The sequence below is a fragment of the Phoenix dactylifera genome, unplaced genomic scaffold, assembly GCF_009389715.1.
Source record: "Phoenix dactylifera cultivar Barhee BC4 unplaced genomic scaffold, palm_55x_up_171113_PBpolish2nd_filt_p 000589F, whole genome shotgun sequence".
Lineage (NCBI taxonomy): Eukaryota > Viridiplantae > Streptophyta > Magnoliopsida > Arecales > Arecaceae > Phoenix > Phoenix dactylifera.
Window position 1 is genome coordinate 250,462 of NW_024067988.1, and position 22,170 is coordinate 272,631.

The 22,170-nt window shown below is 37.9% G+C and overlaps 2 protein-coding genes across 7 annotated transcripts; one reads left to right on the top strand and one right to left on the bottom strand.

Annotated features, from left to right (window-relative positions):
- The first annotated feature begins 2,831 nt into the window (after positions 1–2,831).
- On the top strand, positions 2,832–6,948 carry LOC103707848 (guanylate kinase 1-like). 2 transcript variants are annotated; one of them, XM_017843122.3, is made up of 11 exons: positions 2,832–3,114; positions 3,754–3,793; positions 3,965–4,075; positions 4,177–4,253; positions 4,328–4,457; positions 5,116–5,478; positions 5,673–5,794; positions 5,915–6,050; positions 6,173–6,218; positions 6,299–6,404; positions 6,489–6,948. In XM_017843122.3, exons 2-11 carry the CDS (start codon positions 3,791–3,793, stop codon positions 6,601–6,603), a joined length of 1,209 nt encoding a protein of 402 aa, XP_017698611.2. In that variant the 5' UTR covers positions 2,832–3,114; positions 3,754–3,790; the 3' UTR covers positions 6,604–6,948. The 2 variants fall into 2 exon arrangements, with proteins under 2 accessions (XP_017698611.2, XP_008790769.2); XM_008792547.4 differs by having other exon boundaries at positions 2,834–2,930.
- A 1,835-nt stretch (positions 6,949–8,783) lies between these two features.
- LOC120106646 (nuclear transcription factor Y subunit A-1-like) lies at positions 8,784–20,694 on the bottom strand. Of its 5 annotated transcripts, none has more exons than XR_005508733.1 (7): positions 20,353–20,693; positions 19,327–19,628; positions 17,951–18,063; positions 17,704–17,775; positions 17,147–17,311; positions 9,230–9,700; positions 8,784–9,151 (listed from the first exon to the last, which is right to left on the bottom strand). XR_005508733.1 is itself a non-coding variant. In XM_039119656.1 (7 exons), exons 2-6 carry the CDS (start codon positions 19,592–19,594, stop codon positions 9,287–9,289), a joined length of 1,032 nt encoding a protein of 343 aa, XP_038975584.1. In that variant the 5' UTR covers positions 19,595–19,628; positions 20,353–20,694; the 3' UTR covers positions 8,784–9,139; positions 9,278–9,286. The 5 variants fall into 5 exon arrangements, 4 of the variants coding, with proteins under 4 accessions (XP_038975584.1, XP_038975583.1, XP_038975580.1 ...); XM_039119656.1 differs by having other exon boundaries at positions 8,784–9,139; positions 9,278–9,700; positions 20,353–20,694; XM_039119655.1 differs by having other exon boundaries at positions 8,784–9,700; positions 19,327–19,623; positions 20,353–20,694.
- Between the last annotated feature and the right edge of the window lie 1,476 nt (positions 20,695–22,170).

A 22,170-nucleotide genomic window follows, 5' to 3' on the forward strand; every position in this document is an offset into this window, starting at 1 on the left:
TAAAAAAATTTCCTGAATTTTCCCTTTTCAAGTTTCTCTCAGTTTCCTCACTTCTAAAGATTGCAAATTAGAATGTTTTCTAGTACCAAAATTAACAAAAGAAGAGAGGAACTCAATTTTTCCATAATCATGATATAGCTAAGGTATCAGGGCAACTTTATTTGCTCATCCACAGCAACGATGTCGTTTCTAGACTATTAGCAAATATCTTTTGGTAAAAGGAAACACGTCAAGATTACTAAGAACATAGAAAAGCCATTTATAAATTAATATTCAATGTCATTGACAATTCTTCTAAATTTTGCAGGGAACTAGCAATTGAGGAAGCATCCTCCACCATTTTCCCCTTCATTTTCTTGTTATTCTCACATCCCCCCACTTTGAGAAACCAAATGGAATTTTTCTATTAAAACTGTAAATGCCAAAAATCTTGCATGAAGAACGCGTTTTCGAGTAGCAATGAAGTTGAAATCTTGGAGGACAAAATTAGGTGCCACTCACACACACACGTCACAAGTATATAGGTGTCATTTTCACCAAAGGAAAAAAAGAAAAAGTATATAGATGTCAAGGGCTTTTTATTTCAAAGAGAGAAGAAATCCATACCGACTCAACTAGGGGCCACATGAGTTCAGACAGCTCCCTTACAACTAAGGAAAGAACTCGATTCCCAGTCCAACTTGGCCAAGTTGGACGGAATGGGAGCAGTTGTTCTGTCCACGTATAACAGTAACACCAACGGTCCTCTCGGCCTTCCCCTCCCCCTAGTGGTGGTCCATGCATCGAAGCCCCCGCCACTTCCATCAGCTAATCCCAACCCAGGAAACCTTTGTCTACTTCCTATATCATAGTTTGAACCGGTTGGATCGCCGGTTCACAACAAAGTTTCAATAGTGCTATTACCGTAACAACTCGGAACCTCATCCAAAATGGCCAGCTGAAAGGTATTATTTGAGTTCCTTAATTATATATAAGTACCCAAAATTTACCCAGCGAATAACCGATGTAGAACTAAACACACGCTCGCACGGATCCTCACATAACCTCCCGTTCAAGCCATGACGTCCTCGTCAGATTAAGAGTTCAAATCTAATCACAAACACCATGATCGGCTCGTTATCAGCTCCAACGAATTTGTGCTACAGTATCCCCTAGTTCACGTAGGTTATAAGCCGGGTCTGCTCTGATACCATTTGTAACAACTCAGGACCTCATCCAAAATGGTTGTTCGAAAGGTATTATTTGAGTTCTTTAATTCTGTATAAGTACCCAAGATTTATCCAGCGAATAGCCGATGTAGGACTAAACACACGGCTGCATGGGTCCTCATAATTACTGATTGTTATGATGATAGTAAGTTTTGTTATTTGTTTCATTAATATGATTTTAAATTGTTTAATATTCAGATAATATCTATTATAAGTTATACGAGTCGTTGTAAAGGTATTAGTACAAAATGATGAGCAATAAGAAAAAGTTAATGATGTTATTGCTCAAATTGCCATTGTTTAACAATTTTTTTAATACGATACGAACTATTTTGAGGATATATTTGATAAAATTTTATATTTTCTTCAGGAGAAAAATTTATATCTTGAATATAAAGATTGAAGAAAATAAAGTACAAATGCCAAATCATAATTTCTGTTAACGTGATAATAGTTAGGTAACAACTACTCCTTTCTATTATGAATATGTATAAAGCAACGAAACCGTCCTCATAATCTTTGTGATAGCTACCAGTATTATCATATCCATTTATTTAAAACAATCTTTTCATAGAGTACCTACTTAATTATCAATTTTATAAGAAAGATTACTTTTCTTGTTTTTCTTATATAAAGAATAAAGCATGTTGAAGGGTTTCTTGATGATTTTATCTTTAAAACTAAGTATGAAGTGGATGGTAGTTTAAGTAAATGTACTACACATAATGGAAGCTTCTAAAATTGACCCAGTAAAGCCAAACTTTAAAAGTACAATCTTGCAGGATCTACATGCATATAGTCCCATAGATATAGTATTTTTCCTTCTCTTATGTCAAGCCAGCAAAATATTTGGTAGTTGCATCCAAGTAACTTGAGATTGATTACCACCTTCATCATGATTTGAGACATTAAAAGTATTTGAAGAAAAATTATTCCGGTATAGCTTGTTATTTCCAAGCCCATCAATCAAAAATAATTCCACCAAACTTGTATCTATTTTTTTTCTTAAATACGATATCTTTTACTTCTCTCAAAAATTTTTCTAGCTAATCCCATCTCTCTCTCCCCTCCCGCGCCCACTTCTTTCACGCGTGTGCATAACATGTGAGAAAATACTAGTTATTACATATATTAAATGTACATAAAACTAATACTAGATGCTAGTAAATATGTAAACATCAATTTTAGAAGGATATACATACAAAATTCGATATTTAGAAAGATATCTATGTAAAAAATTTTATTATATTTAGATCTAATAACCAAAGTTTTCAAAAATTTCTATATGCATACCAACATTAGAACACTAGATCTGATCTTTTTCTTATGAAATCAATAATCAAATAAAAATTCTCGCATAACTCAAAAACTGCAGCTCAGAAATTCATTCAATTGGCGTGGTGCACTCTAATTGCTCCCTTCAAACTGGCATCGTGAAATGTGCCATTGAACGAAGCAAAATGATTGGTGCAAGGCACTCTAATGTTTTTTTAACTGAGTGGCAATCCACTTCTTTAAAGCATGGTTCACACAAGCCGGTTCGGGTGAACCGGGGAGAAGGTGAGAGAGGAAGGAGGCTCCTGGTCAGAGCGAGGTCTATAAAATCCGCGGCTCTCTTGATGATTTGAGTGCGGTCTCCTGGGAAGTCCTCCGCTTTATTCGATTTCTTCGTTCTTATTCGTCCCTCTTTTTAGCTTAACGGTGTTCGGAACTGGGAGAAGGGTAAAAAGAAAAAGCATATTCTTTGCCATCTCGAGTCCATTTTTCCTGAAGGCCAGCCTCCTGACCTGAAGCCGGAGAAAAGCCTTTTTTCCCCCCCTCCTTTTTTAGGCCATTTTGTGACAAAAAATCTTTGAGTTTACCCTCAGGAGATTCCTGAATCCCGAGATCTCAGTTAGATCCAGGTGTTCAGTTTATTTTCGATGTTATGTTGCGATTTTTCGGGATTCTGCCAACGGGTTTTGGTTGTTCTCCAGATTTCTTGGTGTTTTTGGCATGTGCCGTTGTTGCTATTGCAGAAAAAATATGTTTTTTCCTCCCTTTTTCTCAATTCTTTTCTTCTCTCTGTATTTATTCTAAAGCTCTGTTTGAAGAAGATTCAAGCTGGATTTCTGTTCAAAGTTGGATGCTTTGTTCTAATGATTAGAGCAGATTAAGATCTTTTCGTTTTCTAAAACGAAAAATTTTGTGGCATTGGATCTTGATTATCTTCATTTTGGCAATGACTTCATATTGATTTCATACAAATAAAGAGTCTTCGAGAATAGACATGAAGATGTTTGGTTTCTTTTTGGTATGGGTTGTTTCTCTTTCTGGTAGTATGCATGTTTTTTCTCACACTTGGGACTATAGATCTGGCTTTTTCCGTGTATCCTCTGTCTCTTTTACGTGCAAAAATTATGCAACTTCTTTGCTTCAGTATATGTATGTTTGAGGATATTGTCTATTTTATATTCATTGTATCTGTTTATGCTTGTGAGCTCTATTAAGGGATTGCACTTGCTTTTGTTTTAATTGGTTTTAGCTATGTTTTCCTTTTTGGCAGGGTAGAAGATTGATTTGAAGAAAAGGGACATCCTTTCATGGTGATTTGATTTTTATTATTTGCGGTTGTGCTGCTTTCTCTGTTATGATGGCTTTGTGCTTTAAGACCTATGTCCTTGTTATGATCTGAATATTTGTCAAATAACCCTCTGGGCTTTGGCTTCTAGATATGTGGATCAAGGAAAGTTGATCTGTTTGAGATTTTTTATCAGGGGGAAGAAGCACCCGAATACCTTCTAGATGGACTTGATAAATTTTCACCTCTTCGGTGTGATTTAGAATCCCAAGGCTATCAGACAGCTACGACCGTAGGCGACAAGATAGTGAGTGAATGTGATGGATTAACTCTCATTCTTCATTAGCTTAATGTATATGGAGTAGTTTAAATCTTGCAAAAAATAATTGTTTGTATTTACATGCTCAGTATGTTATTGGAGGATCTGATGATGGAACCAAGTTGTCGATGAATGTCAAAGTTTTTGATAAGTTAACAGGAATATGGTGAGATTTCCTTGTCGTTCATTGTTCTCAGCTTGTATTTGGAGTTGGAATACCAATTTTGCTTGAATTGATAGGTCGATTCCTACCGTATTGGGTACGAAACCTGTGCCATCTAAAGGTCACTCAGCCGTTCTTTTTAATAATGATCGGATATTGATTCTTACGAGGGACTCTCCACTGGATGACTGCACCTGGTTTCTTGAGGTTTGAATTCTTCAGACTGTTTTCTCATATGTAGGAATGTAAAACCTCTATTACATTTGTGATGCTTATGAGATTTTGTCGGATGGAGCCTTTCATTCAATTTTTATAATGCATCACATTGTTTGTCGTTTCTTCTAGAGGAAACACAGAATTTTAACAAGCACAGGATCTTTTTTTGTTCAGAATTTTGTCTGGTGTGTGGACATGTAGTCTGTACTGGTAATTTCATGAGCGACCACTCCAAGGGACCAAATACAGAACATGATGCTGATTAATAATCTGAATCATTCTTCAGAACTCTGACTACTTGAGTGCTAGTAATGAACATGATGAAAAATGGGTTCTTAAGGGATTGAATTCAACATTCACAAACAATATTATGAAAATGGCATGTAGGGCATATCTTATACATTTGGTGTGTGTCAAATCAATTCAGAGTTCATTTGTATCCAACACTATCACCAGTTAATAGGTTTATGGATGCTAATATCTTTGTATTAGGGACAAGGATTTGAAGTTTTGTGCCAGAAGCTTTGTCACATGACAATCCCCGATGTCTTTAATCTACATATAATATATAATGCAGTTGCTTTTTTTCTTTCTACATATTCAACCTTCTTTGCTTATGAATTTCTTTTCTATTTGTATAATCTGGTAGGTGAGCACCCCTTTTGTTAAAGAGAAGGATAAGATACTTGGCACAGAGGTGGTTGCCTGGAGCAAGGGGGTCAGAGGTGATGGCCCAATGCCAATTGTCATCAGTGGCCCTTCTGGAGTTGGTAAAGGTACCCTAATATCCAAACTTATGAAGGAATTTCCATCAACTTTCGGGTTTTCTGTAAGTCACACGACGCGAGCTCCAAGAGAGAAGGAAGTAGATGGAGTTCATTACCACTTCACAGAAAGAAGTAAAATGGAGAAAGAAATAATGGATGGGAAATTCCTTGAATCTGCATTAGTTCATGGAAACCTTTACGGAACAAGTATTGAAGCAGTTGAAGCAGTTACAGATGCTGGGAAGGTATTATCAGATCCATTTACTCTAATTGTGAATGCATATGTGCAAAAGACTACTACATTTGCTGCTTCTCCTTCTTCTCCTCCTTTGCTTATTCTCCTTGCAAGTTGGATGTACTTCTCATTTGATTTTGGGCCTTTTTATCCTTGTGAATTGGATATACTTCTCATTTGATCTGGGGGCCTTTTCAATTACAGAGATGCATTCTTGACATTGATGTTCAAGGTGCTCGATCTGTGAGGTCTAGTTCTCTGGAAGCAATATTCATCTTTATCTGCCCCCCATCATTTGAAGACCTTGAGAAGCGCCTTCGTGACCGGTATGTTAAAAACTCTAAAAATCTTTGAGATTATGATTTTGTTCTTTGTAACTACCAAAATCTTCTAATTGTTACTCCAAGGAATCAGGCTATCTAATGCTCTCATCTTGTTAACATTAGAGGAACTGAGACTGAGGAACAGGTACAAAAGAGACTGAGAAATGCGAAGGCAGAGCTTGATCAAGGAAAATCTCCTGGTCTTTTTGATCATATCTTAGTGAATGATGTTCTTGAAACATGCTATAAGAATCTTAAGGTGCACTTTACCCCTTCAAGTATATATAGCTACTTTTCACTTATTTGCAACCTGGATTCTCTTGTTTTTAACGTTTAGCCAACCTCCAACTATTTGTCTCATCGAATTACATTTTCATGTAGAAAATACTTGGTTTGGATGAGACTGCTGATGCTTTGTATCAACAATGTATGTTCAATCTGGTGCAATTTTTCGTTGTATTTTGCTCTTTTGAAATTACAATTACTAATATATTTTGTATCACACAGCTATGAAGAATCACAAGATCCCTTTATGTTACTCCATATCTAAAACAGATCAAAAATTTCTGATACATGGTGGAAGTAATGAGCTGGGAGCGGCAACCCCTACCTCGTAAGCTATTTGATTCTGAGCTTTTAGTATTGAATTCCTGTTGAAGGAGTCTGACTCCTTTCCTCTGTATTTTGAATTGGATAGGTTCATGCTTGATGCATCCTTGCTTAAAGGAGGTGCGCCTGGCCGGACGAGAGGACTGAAAATATATGCTATTGACCCATTAACTGATAGTCTAAATTGGATTGAACAACTTTAGCAACCAAAAGAAATGAAAAACCTAATCAAGATATATGCATCGGTACTGGCTATCTCAGTTTTAGATCAACTTGGCCTAAAGTTATAAAAGTTTACACTCAGACGTAGAGCAATGTGGTTGTCGAGTTCAAATTGCATATTAAATAGGTACTGCGTGATTTGTACTATTGTTACAGCAAAAAGTTTTCTGGAGACATTATTTTATGTTCTTACTTTGTAGGTGAGAACTAAATTTATTATTCTCTTCACTGGGACATAGGAGACAATAAAATGCATGTCTTAATCTATGCTATCTCCAGGGGTCTGTTCTTGATGCATTAAAATTTCTTTTAGTACTTTATAACCACTTGGTGCTTTGTTCTTAGTGATGCTATCTTGATCTTGGCAATTGAATTGTTTCAGTTGGTGGTAAATCTTTTAAGCCATTAATTTGCATCACATGTTCTTGTTTTATATATTATTTTGTTCAATGTATCAACGGCCAACTTTGAAGAATTTAGGGAGCCACCAGTTCAAAGCATGATATGTTTATATTATATATATATATAATTATAATTATAAGGGGTGAAGAATGTCTGAAACTTCAGTAAAATGTTATAGATAATACAATGAAACGAGTTTGGTAAGATTTATAATATGGTAATACCCAAAGAATTACTATTTAACAATTTTATTGTCAATGAGAAATGTTATTTGGCCTTAAAAAGAAAGAAGAAATTGAACAGTGCCTAGCATTTTAGGCCATGGGTTATATCATTTGCAAAGTTGGAAAAGTTACCATGTCAGCATCCAAGGTGATATACGATGAAACTGAGATGCCTATATGGATGTTGATATGGAAACACAATTTGATCAGCCCCATTTGAAACAACAGTAGCAGCTAATTAATCGGCATAATGAATGAAGACATACAAGACTTTCAATTGAAGCAGAGATTTAAGTTGTGTTGCTGTAAAATTAATAATAATTTTATGTTACTAAATCCAGTGATCAGGTTCCTAGTGAAAGTGCTATCTTTCACATGGTATCTCAAATCCAGTTATATGATTGGGCCTATCTCCATTATCCTTCTAGGCAATGAGGCTTAATTTTCCCTGTTACACTTCAGCTGGAATTTTTTCATTGGCTACTGTTGGTACTTGAATAGCTCCACAGATAGCTATCAGACCAAAGCCCTCATCAAAATCTTTTGCCCTAATTTTTTTTTTCTAATTAGATGCATCAACTAAACAACATTAACATATCAAACGAACCTAATCTTTGACCCTGCATTCTTTTTCCACAAAGTCTGCCCTAGGACCGATCCAAGCCCAACGCTGGACTATTTCCATCTCTCCAGCTTTGGATTAGCTGCCAGTGTTTTCTCCTAAATAAGTGGATTGGGACTGCCGGCCAACAGGGACACGAATTTTCGTTGGTTCTGTATGTCATCAAACTTAGATGTCTGCATCAGCCTTTCACATGCATAGTTTGCAGGAACCTACCACCATTTTCGGATAAAGGAAACCTACCATCGATTGCCAAGTAAATCCTGCTCCAAAAATGTGGGACAGGGTTTTGCAGAGGGATTAGAAAAAGGATTACATACCAACAATGGTTATGTTGTGAGAGAAAAAAGAACTAATACTTAAGAGATGCACCATCCAAAATCTTTTTGAACCCAGAACATCTAGCTGAGCAAGGAGGTACGACCACTGGTTTAAGCTCTAGTTAATGCCAATGATATGTTATTGGAGGAAGGAGAAAGAACCTCAAAATAAGTTCTAAGATACAAAAGATAATAAAGCCCAAAGTTGAGGAACACTAATCAGGCAACAGGGCTCCATCTTCTCGGACTTCTCACGCCATCCATGCCTTCACTGAGTGCACCCTCTTGCACCCTTTATCCCAGCCATAAGTTTTGAATGTAACCTTGCTTAACTTCACCGCTCGCTGGGTGCTGAATTTGTAGGCCAGCACCTCAGAATACACGAGCTGAACTTAACTTGCAGCAGATGAACCCTCAACAAACAACCATCAAAGAATACATAGCTGAACTTCATGTCAACTTGCAGCAGCTGAACCCTCAATGGACACCCATCAACCACCAAACGCCAGCAAATTGCCCATGAGAGCATACGCACGAGATATCCAAAATCACCGGAGACTACATCTCATAACAGACGAGTGAATATAGAAATGTTTGCATGAACAGTTGAACGTACCATTGATTCGGATTGCTGTAATCTTCAAACCAATAAGGTAAAAAAGGGGGCATGTTCTTGTTTGTTACAGTTACTAATAGATTACTTCATTCTACCATCCCTTTTCATAGTACAAGTATTTAACAGATATGAGAAGACGCTAAAACAAAGAGAAGAATAAGACCAGCTGCTGCTCTCTCTCTCTTTGCGTGCTTCCTCCCACAACACGAAAAGAAAATAAAGAAAGAAAAGCAAATGGAAAAGCCAAGAATGAATTGCCTTTGAACATCAGACCTACCAATGACATCCCTCTTGAATTGGCTCCATGCCTCCAGCTTGCCCTCTTGCCTTCACCTAAATCAAGCAGTGGAACAAGTAGAGGAGACCCTCTCAAAAGTACCGCCAACATAATCTGGGAGTGAATTAAACTAGAAAGTGACTTATCTATATCAGAATTGACTAGGAAACGCTGGAAACACTAGCCATGCTCACAAGGGGTAATCACTGGATGGCGACAGCCCTGTTCGGAGGCCGATTCACAAGGATGCCACCACGCTGCTGTCCCGAGCAATCCCCTTCCTCCACCCTCTCACCTGATTTGGAGTGAAAAGATAACTGGAAGCCAGACTGCTGTTGGTAGCCATCATTACCATTAGCATACGCCTGTGCTTCACAAATACCTTGCACTACTGGCCTTTTTATTTCATTCGTGTTGCTTCCTGGACAGCCGGAGGGCAGAACTTGGGAAGCGGAGGAGCTAGCTGACTGCGTTGGAAGTGATGCACCTGCATTCCCCCCATTCTCAGGGTTAGCAATAGAGGCACTAGCTTCAGCTTTCTTCGTGTTGAGAAAACGACCTCCACAACCCCTTGCCCTCCTCATTGCATGCAGGTGACGAGATTCATGAAGATATGGCTGCAGAATGAAAGATACATCCATGTATTGCGTCATTGGATTTTCAGACAGAGATCACTTTCATACTCACTAGCAGGATGGTACTGGTGTAGTCATAATTATCAATAACCATAAACACTGAATAAAGTAAACCAGTCACTCTTAAGTTGAATCCCTTATCAAAAACTCAGGTGGCTTTTCATCTAAATAGCGAAAAATCAATAGGAGCATGAATGACATGCAGAACATTTTATATGTTTTCTGGATCAAAGATGTTGGGCAATGAACTGAATTAAGCAAAGAGTAAAGATGTTGGGCAATGAAATGAATTAAGCAAAGAGTTAGCCCAGCAGCGTAGAGGATGCTGGATAGATAATGGACAGATCAGAAAGAATAGATATACAGATGCATATGGACGACACTGGCTCCAAGACAAGTAGAAGCAGAAGATGGTGAGATGGTTAACAGACAAACAGCATTAAGCTTAGGTAGGGATCAAACAAGGAAAACAGGCCAAAAAGTTGATGATATGAAAAGCTTGGATGTACGAAAACAAGACTGACCCAAAAACTTCTTATTTCACAGGCTCAGGTTTGAAACAGAAATTATCGTTGAATATTAAGGCTTCTTTATATTTATAGCAATGTCAGCGGAACCATCCCGAACCGGGCAGTTCGGAGAGTACCGAGCTGTACTAGTAACGGACTAGGACGGTTCCAGCAACTGAAACGAAAAGTATCCGATGGAGGGGTAGGAGAAGGAAAGAGACGAAAAGAGAGCGAGTGGGGGAGGGAGGAAGAGGGAGAGGAAGGAAGAGCTAAGGCTGGCGGAGGGCCGGCAAAGGCCGGCAAGCGTGCAAAGGGGGAGAAGGAGAAAGAAAGAGAGGAAAAGAGAGCGAGCGGGGGAGGGAGGGAAAGGAAGGAAGAGCGGAGGCCAGCAAGCGTGTGGAGGGCTGTTGAGAAGGGGCGCCACCTCTGGTTCCCTATTTCGTTCGAAACAGAGGCTCCAAAGGAGGCCCCTTTTTAAATTTGACAATTTTTAAGTGAAGTCAGCAAATCACAAATTTAAAAGGGGTCCCCTCCGGGGCCCATATGTCGAACGAAATAGGGGACCGAAGGTAGAGCCCCTCCTCCATGACCCTCCGCGCGCTCGCCAGCCTCTGCTGCTCCTCTGCCGGCCTCTTTCTCTCTCCCTCCCTCTCTCTCCCTTCTCTCTCTCTCTCTCTCTTTTTCTCTCTCCCGTTCTCTCTCTCCCCCGTCTCCTCTACTGTATCGGCACGGGCCTAGCACGGAACGTTATAGGGGCATATCAACTTGTGCCGCTGGGCCCCGGTTCTGGCATGCAGACCTTAATTTATAGTGTTTAGACCTCAGATGCCTTCAATGTTTGCAGTAAAAAATGCTGAATAGAAGTTTAACTGTTGATAACAAAAATAAGGAAATAGAAGTAGTTCTAAGAAAAAGTCAAGATACAGGAATATGCAAGTATATATTTATCACACATCTACGACATCATTGTCATAGAAAGCATACGCTTCAATCCTATATAATAATTGAAAAGAAAAAAATCTTTTGAGGTTAGAAACTAAATTGCTCAAAAAATATCAACCTTCAATTCTAAAGTTTGTGGATTATCCACATCATATGCTCTGGGGACAACAACATGGACATCTCAAGTATCCGACAAGGATGACACAGAGATCACAAGTATCAGATCCGACAATCTTTGGTAAATGTATCAATTCACAATAATTTTTATTTGCTACTCTTTTAGGATGAGTTACTTCTACAATATAGACATATGGGCAGGACAGCGGAAAACAATAAACCAATACCAGAGAAAAAGAAATGGTCTTGTATCTAACGCTACCAGGATCTTGCTACATTATGTTCACATTGCCTAAAGGATCTAATTCAGAAGGTATAAATGCATATCAAAAAACATGTAGATGTGCATTGAGAAACACAATCATCCTTGAATTGAATCTATCATGGTGACCATTTTGGATTTTCTGTTTTGGAGAATGGAAGGAAATAGGAAATGTAGAACACGGAGTTTTCCTCGGTCAGGGAAAAAACATCTCAAAGCATCTTTCTAGCTTGAACATCTGTGTATCTTGGAACAGCATCAGGCAGATAAACAACTGATGTACTTTTTTCCTTTTCTTTCTGATTTGCCTCTGTCTAATCTCTCCTCTCTCTCTTCTCTGTAATTCTCCCTTACCTCTGAATAAATTGCAGGTGACCTAGCATCTTTTTCTTTCAGAAAAAGAACATCTGTGTGTGTGTGTGTTTTTTTTTTGCATGTGCATAAAATAAATCAATAACAGAAATAGCAACTGGAATCATACTGAAATTTAGTTATTGAAGTTTTAAAATAGTTATAATTCAACTTGCTCAAGAATCCTCAAGCAGGTCCTGAAAACCAAAAAGTTGTTATGTTCAAACTTCAAAGTAGAAGTTAATGTCCAGAGATTCAAGTTAAACTCGCAAAATATAAAGGCACAAGTATTTAACATGGTTGACATAAATATCATATCTAAATTAACATGAACAACAGATCAGGACAATTATATAGGTGTTAGGTGTCAGACAAGTACTAGCAACATTTATTTATTTTTTTAAGAATATGCAATAATTCCTAATATAACATAAAAAGATATCAAAGTCAAAAGAAGCAGAGGAACGAATGTTAGTGTGCCTATGATAATTCGCTATGAGAAATCATGGAATTTATTGGCATTTAATGTATCTAAGATTGTAAATAAAGGACAACATAAGGAACAACACAGACAATATACTATCTGAAGTGCCATACAGGATTACATGTATTATTGATACATATAAGAAAACTCCAATAATTCCTAATATATCATAAAAAGATAGCAAAATCAAAAGATAAAGAGGAACAAATGTTAGTTTGCATATAATGCCAGATATGAGAAAGAACCATGGAATTTATTGAAATTTAATGCATCTAAGGTTCTAAACAAAGGACAGCATAAGGAACAAAAAGACAATATACCATCTGAAGTGGCATACAGGATTACATGTATTATTGATTTCTAATGTATCATAAAAAGATAGCAAAATAAATTCAACTGACGATATCCATAAGACTCGAGCATCTGACACTAAAGCTAAGAAACCTTGACATGTTATGCATTTATGCTAGCTACAATAATGTAACATGCAATTGCTGAAAACTAACAACTCGTGAAGGAGATACTCTTCAAAGCCAAATATTCAGGAAATGCATATTAAATATTGAATTGAAGGAAAGAAAAGAAAAGCTGCACACGATGATATGATCATTATACTGGTAGTTTTACCAGATTTGATAGGTATATAATAAAACCAGACATATCACTATACACATGTAAGAAGGCAAAGCAATGAAGTATGACTTTGTACAGGAGGTCCAAAGCAAGAGAAAGCAATGAAGACATTGATAGGAGATGCTTGCCTATCTCAAGAGGATGAATCAAATTTCCAACTAGATGACTTTTAACATTATAATACAAAGCAGAAGTTAAGAAAAGCACTAATTGTAACAACAAGTTATCAAATCAAAGAAACTACAAAATGGTGGCAGTGATATCCTAGCCTCAGTTACTTGAAAAGGAGAGCTGAGGGTTTGAGGAAGCAGAGCTCTTAGAAAAGTAAAGAAGCACTGTAGATGTGGGTGATGGAAATAAGGAATCATTAAGAAAAATAGTATGTCTAATATTGAAATCCAATCAAACACTCCATAAAGGATGGTGTTTAAGTGGAAAAGGAACAGGAAGGCAAAATGCCTGAATGGTGGTTCCAAATAGCAAGTACTTTACATTATCATAGAAAAATAAAGGGCCATAGAACAAACGGGTTATCACAATATAAGGCTTAGTAAGACATGTCACACCCCATTCCAATAGCACGAGCTAAGCACATGACACAGCCGCACATCCATATGGTTTAATCCCATAGGACATACAAGGCCTGCCTTTAGACAGACACACACACACGTCATGTGATGATCCGTGCGGGCATGTATTTAGTTCCACATCAGCTATGCACTAGGTAGATCTTGGATAATTATACAAGACAACCGAATCTAAATAATACTTTTCCAGTAGCCTTTTAGGGTGAGGTTCTGAATTGTTACAAATGGCATTAGAGCGGACCCGACATATGGCCCATGTGGACTAGGAAACACTTCAACACGAGCTTATATGGATTGACTGGGCTGATCAGAATGTTTGTGATTGGATTTGAATTGATTTAGACCCTTAATTTACCAAAAACACCGGAGTTTAAATGAGGAGAGTATATGAAGATCCATGCGAGCATGTGTTTAGTTCTATATCCGCTATGATTTAAATAGATTTTGGATACTTATATAGAGTCAAGAAATCTAAATAACACCTTTCAACTAACCTTTTTGGATGAGGTTGTAGGTTGTTACAAATGTAAAAAATAGAAAGAGATATAGACTTAGTAAGTTACCTATCCTCTAGTTGAATCAAGCATAATATGCAAGAAATATGAATTTTTAGAATTTGAAATTGTAAATACAGTAGTTGAACAAATATAGAATACAAAGTGTGGTGTGTATACATTTATCAACATCATTTCTTTCAAGATATGCTCTGCATCAGATCAATAAGTTTTTTCCTTTCCAAATCGACATCAATATACCATCAACTCTTTCTTATCCTTTACGACTACAACCACAATCAACTCCGTAACAAGGCCCAAAAGAGACTATTCCTTGAATACAAAATATGCTATCAGCATGTGCTAGTTCCCTCAAAAAAATTTTTTTAAGGAAAAAAGGCTGGAGCCCTTGTTTCATTTCAAAACAAGGGCTCCATGCTTGTTCTTGTACGCTAGAGGTGATAGGGGCTCAAAAGCCACCCCCCCAACCTCCTCTTCTCTCTCCCTCTCTTGACCTCTCTCTCTCCCTCCTCTTCCTCACCCTCCCTCCATCTCTCTCTCCCTCTCTCTCTTCCTCTCTTTTCTTTCCCCCCTCCTTCCTCACCGGCTTTGATGTGTTAATACAAACCCGGAACGGAATGGCACGATACTGTACTGCCAAGCAACTAGTACAGGATTTGGTCCCGGCACAGCAAACCTTGTCCTGATGTACAATTGAACATTTAGACGTGTAAGATGACTATAGTGAACGGCACTATGAATTATTCCGACCTAATTTTGACTAGGGAGGATAGAGAAAATAACAAGCAAAACCCATAAGAATATGCTCATATAATGACCGGAAAAGGTCAAAGTAATTTAATAGTGAGAAATGAAATTAGAACATTTCTCCAGTGATTGCATTATATAAATCTATATGAGCTTCGAAACCCTAAAACAAGATGAACAAGAGTCAGGGTGTACAAGTTATACGAACCATTAATATAAAACATAATATTGAAAGTTAAACAAATAAATACAAGGCATAAGGGGGAAAAAAAATCAAAAATAGCTATTTAGTATGATATGATATTCTTTTCATTTTCCTTTTGTTATATGACCCATATAATAGAAATAGGAGCAAAGAATGGTGTTTTCTACATAACAGTCTGCCAAAATGTTCTTTGATCTTTTTTTCCACATATGGTTCTAAGTGTTGTGTCCTCAGTAAAATTGTTGGCTGTCTTGTTTCTAAGAAATCTGGTAGAAGTTATAGCCCTTTCTTAGCATTTCCATTTACACTAGGGACACAGTAGAGGAGTAAAGACGTGATGAAACTGACCTTTATTTGAGCGATTTATAACAATTAAACCCCTTGTCTTTTAAAATAATTATGCAGTTTAATAATAATTTCAGTAATTTCTCAAAGTTTTTTAAATTCCCGGTCCTTAGCAGCTGTACACACTTATTCTCTAATATGCACAGTTACAAATAATTGTATACACACAGATAAAAGTGTGTGCAGGGATACTAAAACTGCATATAGGGAGAGTGTAACTATGTATAAGAACTAGTATAAACGTGTACAATATAAGTCTAAATGTGTGCAAATCTTGTATAAGTGTGTGCAGGACTAAAAGTTAAATGATCATGGTCAAGGGACCCTATTTTAAAGTAGGGTCAAATAAAAGACTGTGCACTATGCTCCCCTTTTTTTTAATGTAGTTTTTCATAATTCAACACAACAAAATAGGGTAACTTTGAGATCATGCTAAACAGAACCAGTTCCCAATCTAATTCCCAGAGATTTGAAGCTTACCAATGTCTAGAACTAGATATGTAATTGAATGTATGCCTTTTTTATTTCATCATATCAAGTCAAGACATCCTTACCAAAAGATATGATATGATTTCTAAATGTATATTACCATGTAAAGAGTCTTTTATTTAATGCTTTGGAAAACTCTCACTTGCAAACATGTATTAATATTTGAACCAAGGTTTGCAGTATCGGTCAATACTATACCTTACTGGTACCAAACCTGGATGCAGTCTTCTACTGTACCGACACTCGGTATGCCTCGTCGTCTCGTACCGTATTGTGTACCGATACTGTAATAGGATCGTAATGGTACGGGATCCGGTACGAAGACATTGAACCTTGATTTGAACTTAACCACACCATCATTAGAAGCAACTTTGCTCCCACTTTGTGACATCAAATTAGGGGCTAAACAACCTTGAGCTCAAGCAAACAACTGATAATCAAGCTAGATTTGAATTATCACTGGGCCAAGTTCAATCCTTTGATATGAGTTGAGATTGAGCTTATATATAGCTCCCATATAACTGATGCCCCCATATAGCTTGCTCGAGGGATTATTGAGAACATAGAATCAAAAAAACCCATGACATTGCATATATTTTGAGCTAAGATAAGCTGTTAGTTTAAGGTCCAAAGGGCTCACACCTTTTCAAGTATAATAGTATTCACTAAACAAAAATGAAGGATAAGTTTTAATTAATAAAATATAAGAAAATATACATTGCATATGCATCGATTCATATTTTTGGGCTTAGTTGAGCCACCATGAGCAAGCTAGGAAAGCCTCAAGCTCGACTTGCACATTTAGAGCGCTTATCAAACCAAATTCCAATATATATAAAACTGCTAATTTTTTAAAAATCCAATATATATCTCCAAAGTGCAAGAATCACAAGAAGGGGGAAAAGGAGGCGGTCCAGATTCCTAAATCAAGTACTTTGAGGACATTCCATTTTAAAAAAAAATAGGAATAGTCTACCTAAATCTCTCCATACACGTTATAACACACGATCCTCAAACTAATTTGCAGATAAGGTAATATACAAGTCAGTCATAGCATATTTTTTGTTCAGATTACAAATATAATAAATTATCTGAGAAAATTTTAATTAATACATAAAGCTTTTTATGCCATAAAAAATCAAATTTGCATAAAATGCATCAAGGAACCTTGATGATATATGCACACAAGAAACTAAATAAAGTTATATATAAAATATGTCAGATGAGTTTATTTGCATCTACCTTTCTAACTTTTATAACTTTCTTCTCAAGTTCAGCCTTGGCACGTGATTGCCTTCGCCTCAGAATTCCATGATATTGCTTGGCATTTACATAAACAGGCTCCTCTGCCATTTCAAGAGGCAAAGGCATGCGAGTATAAGGCATCCCAAGTAACTGTGGATGCACCTGAAACAACTCCCATGAAGATCAGGTTAAGTTAGCCAATTTTCACATCATAAGCAGGAAATTTGCAAACAATTCATTATCTTTTCTGCTCAATATAGTGATGCAGTTATCCTATAAGTTTATAAATAAAAAATGTATGATTACACCCCAACCAATACACATAAATTGTATGTCAAAAAAAGAAAAAAAAGGAAACAACAAGCATACTATAAAATTCCGATAGTCTTACAGGGACATGATGAAATTCAGAATATGGGACAGGGTTCCACTACAAGAGGAGAAGTAAACTTCTGATGCATATGAATGAGAATAATATATTCATCATATATAACAAAAAGTAGGCACCATTACCCTTGAAATATGCCCTTAATATATTCATGCAACTTACATACCAGTGCTTGAGTTCCATAAGGAGCCATGATGCGAGAAAAATAAGGATCAGAATATGAATATGTCGGACAAGCCTGTACATATGAGACAATATAAATATCAGCAGGTAAATAAAAAATATTATAAAAAATTGATGACAAAAGCATCGCTGGCAATATAGCATAGAACCCTTATAAAATGATCAAATGATTCGAATTACACAGTGCAATTCAAATAATAAGGAAAATAAAAAAAAGCAAGAAATCTCACAATTGATTGACCAAGCTCCAGCTGGGTATGTGGCGCAAGGTATTCAGGCATCATAGGAGGCATGGCAGATGAGACAGGCTGCAGATGCTGGTGTTCCTGTCCCAAGCTTCCATCTGACCATACAAACAAGACTTTTATGAGTAAAAATTTATCGTACCCAGTACTAATACCCACTTCATAATTACATAGAGTCCAAACAGACACTTCAGGATATGGAATAGTGATTGCTGATATTGCAACTGATACAGGTGTGATAAACATGCTCTTGAACCTAAAGAGTAAAAACTGCATGAAATCACAAAATAATATAACATGGATGCTACCAAGTACACTAGATGAATACTCCGCACTTATATCTGATTGAAAGGTCATATAGTGAGCATAGTTTTACCATACAATGGAAAATTGGATTCATATCAATAATTAAATCGACAATCTATCACCAAATCACAGTAAACAATTGTATATGTACTTCATTCTAAGAAGCACCATGCGCTGTTCAATTGTTAGAACCTTATAACTATCCCAAAACATCTACTGACTTGTTTTTCCAGTGTACACTAAGATAGGAAAAATAGCAAGAGAATACAGCTTTGGTTTCCCCTGTCATAAACCGATTTAGTCATAATGGCTTATAATGATTCATGAGCCTGCATTTTGTTAGGCTCTTTAGCTTATTCATGAGCAAGACAAAAACATGGCTCCATATGGCCAAAATAACACCTTCCACCTTCTTCTAGACTCCCTTTAAGCCTAGCCTAGGGAAGTTGGAGGGTCAGTCCTTGGTTGGAGGAGCTTAAACTGCAATAAATAAGTTCTGGTCCTTCACCTGGCAGCTGGCCTTATAGGTTGCATCACAAGCCCTTCTCTTGCCTAAATCTCTCTTGTCTAAAAACTTGGCACTTCTAGAGGACCGACAATAAGTTGACAATAGGCAGCAAAATTTGTTCAGTCCTTCCATAGGTTCTTATCAACTAGACTTGTGCTCTATTGCCAACCACCTACTTGATGAGAATAGAATTGGATGATGGTGGTGGTGGTGACAATGGTTAGTCATGATCATTAAAAGAAGGAACTACTATAGTTCTAGCAGAGAAGTGTATCACCCCATTTGTACTACTACCATCACCACCTTCAATTTCTGTTATTCTGCATAAAATAGTTTAAGGATTTAGATGAGTGACCCCACAAACAAGCACATCTCAATCTCATGAGTGATCATGAAACCCAGAAGAGTAAGGACATGTCACTTTTTGGGCTATGAGCAATCATCTTGAGAAACAAAGAGCAAATCAACATATAAGCGAACAGAGTAATGCAATAAGTTCATTACAATGAGAAAAAGATGCATAACATATGATCTAAGAAAGAATAACCTCTTTGTGTGCCAATGTTCTGCATCTCTTTACAAACATCACCAGTGCCATCTGCCCGATCGTGCGATTGTGCTTGGCCACCCTTGTTCCCGGCACCTCCCACAGGGAGGTTGACTGAGGCTGACTTAGAGGCACTATCTGGTAGCATAGCCGGTGACATAACACCGAATCCAGGACCACGCCACCATGGCTGAGCATTAATTGTGGATGGCAGAGTACCTTGCCCATTGGCATCTACTGTATTTGTACCATCAGCTCGTGATTCCATGCTTCTAAAACTTGATCTTCAAACTAAAACTTTCCTAGCCAAATATAAGCAAAGATAACGTGGATCAGCAAAAGATTTGCGTGCACGTAGTAAGAAATATTAAGCTCATCAAACAACTTCAGAAGGATCATTAAAAATAATCGTCAACTTAATTAATATGATATTAACTAGAGTTAATGATGCACGAGAATTCCCTAATTTTAAGACATGGAAGGAACTCAGTCATTCTCAAACTGAATAAAAATCACCGCCATAAGTCTAGCAAGATCCCTGATACTTTCAACGAAAACGCTAATTTTAACAAGTAATCGAGGAAGAAAAGAAGACACTAATTTTAACAAGTAATCGAGGAAAAAAAGCAAAACCTGGAAAAATCCGCTACTGAGGAAATATTTCAAAAATCAGAACAGCAAAACTCTCAGCAGAGGTACAATTACTGAATTCCCACATCCAAGCGACCAGCTTTTCAAAGATTCGACGAATAAATCCGAAATTACAGAGAAATTACACAATCAAAACAGAGAGAATCAGTAACTCATCAGCTTATCACTTCTCAAACCCTAAAAACCTCGAGAATCGAATGATTTAAACCCAAAATTCCTCACCTTAGCCGCCACACAAAATCCAAACGAAAGACAGAATCTTTCAAGTAAGACTCACTTTCTAAGATCAAAAACGCCAATTCGTCAATAGAAAAAACAAAATTCAGCGAAACCAAAACTTAGTTGATATGAAGGAAACAAGCTGCGAGCAAGCACCTCCCCGACCGAATCTTCGAAGCTCTTCAAGAATTCCAGAAGACCAACCGAGAAAAAAACCCTAACCCTAAAAGGACCCCTTTGAATAGGCCAAGCCACCAACAGGGATCAAAAGCGGAGCGAGCGATCGAGATAGGGATTGGGGAACAGCGACTTCGAACTCAACTGTTCCCGAATAAACCCTAGAAATTACGCCATCTCCGGCCACCTTCATCTCAAAGAATCCATTCCCTCTACGATCAAAATTCTAAAACTTTTCTGGAGGACCCAGAAAGAAAAAATCCACTTCGAAAAAGGGAGACAAAAGCGATCGGTTCTCACTTCTACGGAGGTCTCCCACTAAAGTCTGTAGAACTCGAAACACGAAATACAACCATCTTACCCTCCGTACTCTCCGGGCTGTCATTCTCCCAGAGATAACCGCATTTTTACACCGTCGGATCGACATCGGACGGCTACGCAAGGTCCAATTATCATGGCCCAAGAATCTGACCAGTAGCGGAATGAGGGGTATTTTGGTCATTCAGCTGCTGGTTTGCGGTAGATTTCCGCAAACCGCCAACCGGAGTTAATGAGATTATTTTTAACTACACGAGGTAAATTTTTTTATATCGGACCTTACCCTTTCGGGTTAGAGGTCCACTTCCGGGAATTTGGTGGTAAATCTGCTGACCAAGACAGACCGGAACACTAGTACTTACCGCAGTAAAAGACGAATTTATCCCTTATACCTTTTCTGAAATACACTTATTTTATAAACTATAAGGGTAATTACGTCATTTTGGCCGAACAATGGTAACCCAAGGGACAGTTACGGCCCAACCACCCCACTTCGTGCTCTGGCCTTCGGGCCACGCGTCGACTGCGTAGTATTCCGGGTGGGGACCACGTGTACTAGCTTTCCAACACGTGGCGGACGACGCGGGCTCGATGGGGACCGTAACGGCGGAGAGACGGCGCCGTTAGCGCTGTCGCTGGGCGGGGTGGCAGCTAGAATGTAGGGGGACACGGGGACGGGGACCGCCACGTGGCTAGAAGGGGCAGGCTCGGGACCCGGGCGGCCGCCAGAGGCAATAGTATATTGACACGTGTGCGAGCTGGGTCCTCGGGAAGAGGGGAGACCGCTCACGGCGGTGGGAACCCCGGGGCCGCTAGACGACAGTAGAGGCGACGTGCCGGTCTCTAATAAGTAACGCGTGTGGGTTGCTGGATTTGGTTTGATTTTGTCGTTTAGCGGGATCCGCGTGAGCCATGCATATTGACTTGGATGCGGATCGAGGGAGTTGACCGCGTAGATTTGGATGTGGACGGGGACTCGGAAGTGAGCTTGACTTGATCATAGATGGGCATTTGATAAATTGCAAGTTGATGAGGTTATGTAATCGTGTTGCGTTAAGGTCAGATTTGAGAAATTCAAAAGTGGGATTAAATGATATGAATGGAAGAGTCCAGCTTGATTCATAATTTAGTTATGGGGGTAGCCAAATCTAGGTTAAGCTATATAATTCAAAGTTTAGTTGGGAGCATAAGGGAATTGAACTAATGTTACTGGATATCTACTAATGTTGCCTAGAATGTTCAAAGAATAACTAAGTTCATGCTAATAGATTATTTATTTTTGGTAGAGCAAGCTACTTGACTTCTTCAAAATATTTTTTTCTATGCATTTACAAAATTATTGGAACTCATTAGTGCAAAACCAATAATTTAAGAAACTACCGCACAATGTTGGGTGTGATTGATCATGACCTAAAATATCTAGGTATCTAACTTTTTAAAATCAAAATTATGCTAGATATTTCATTATCATATCAAATA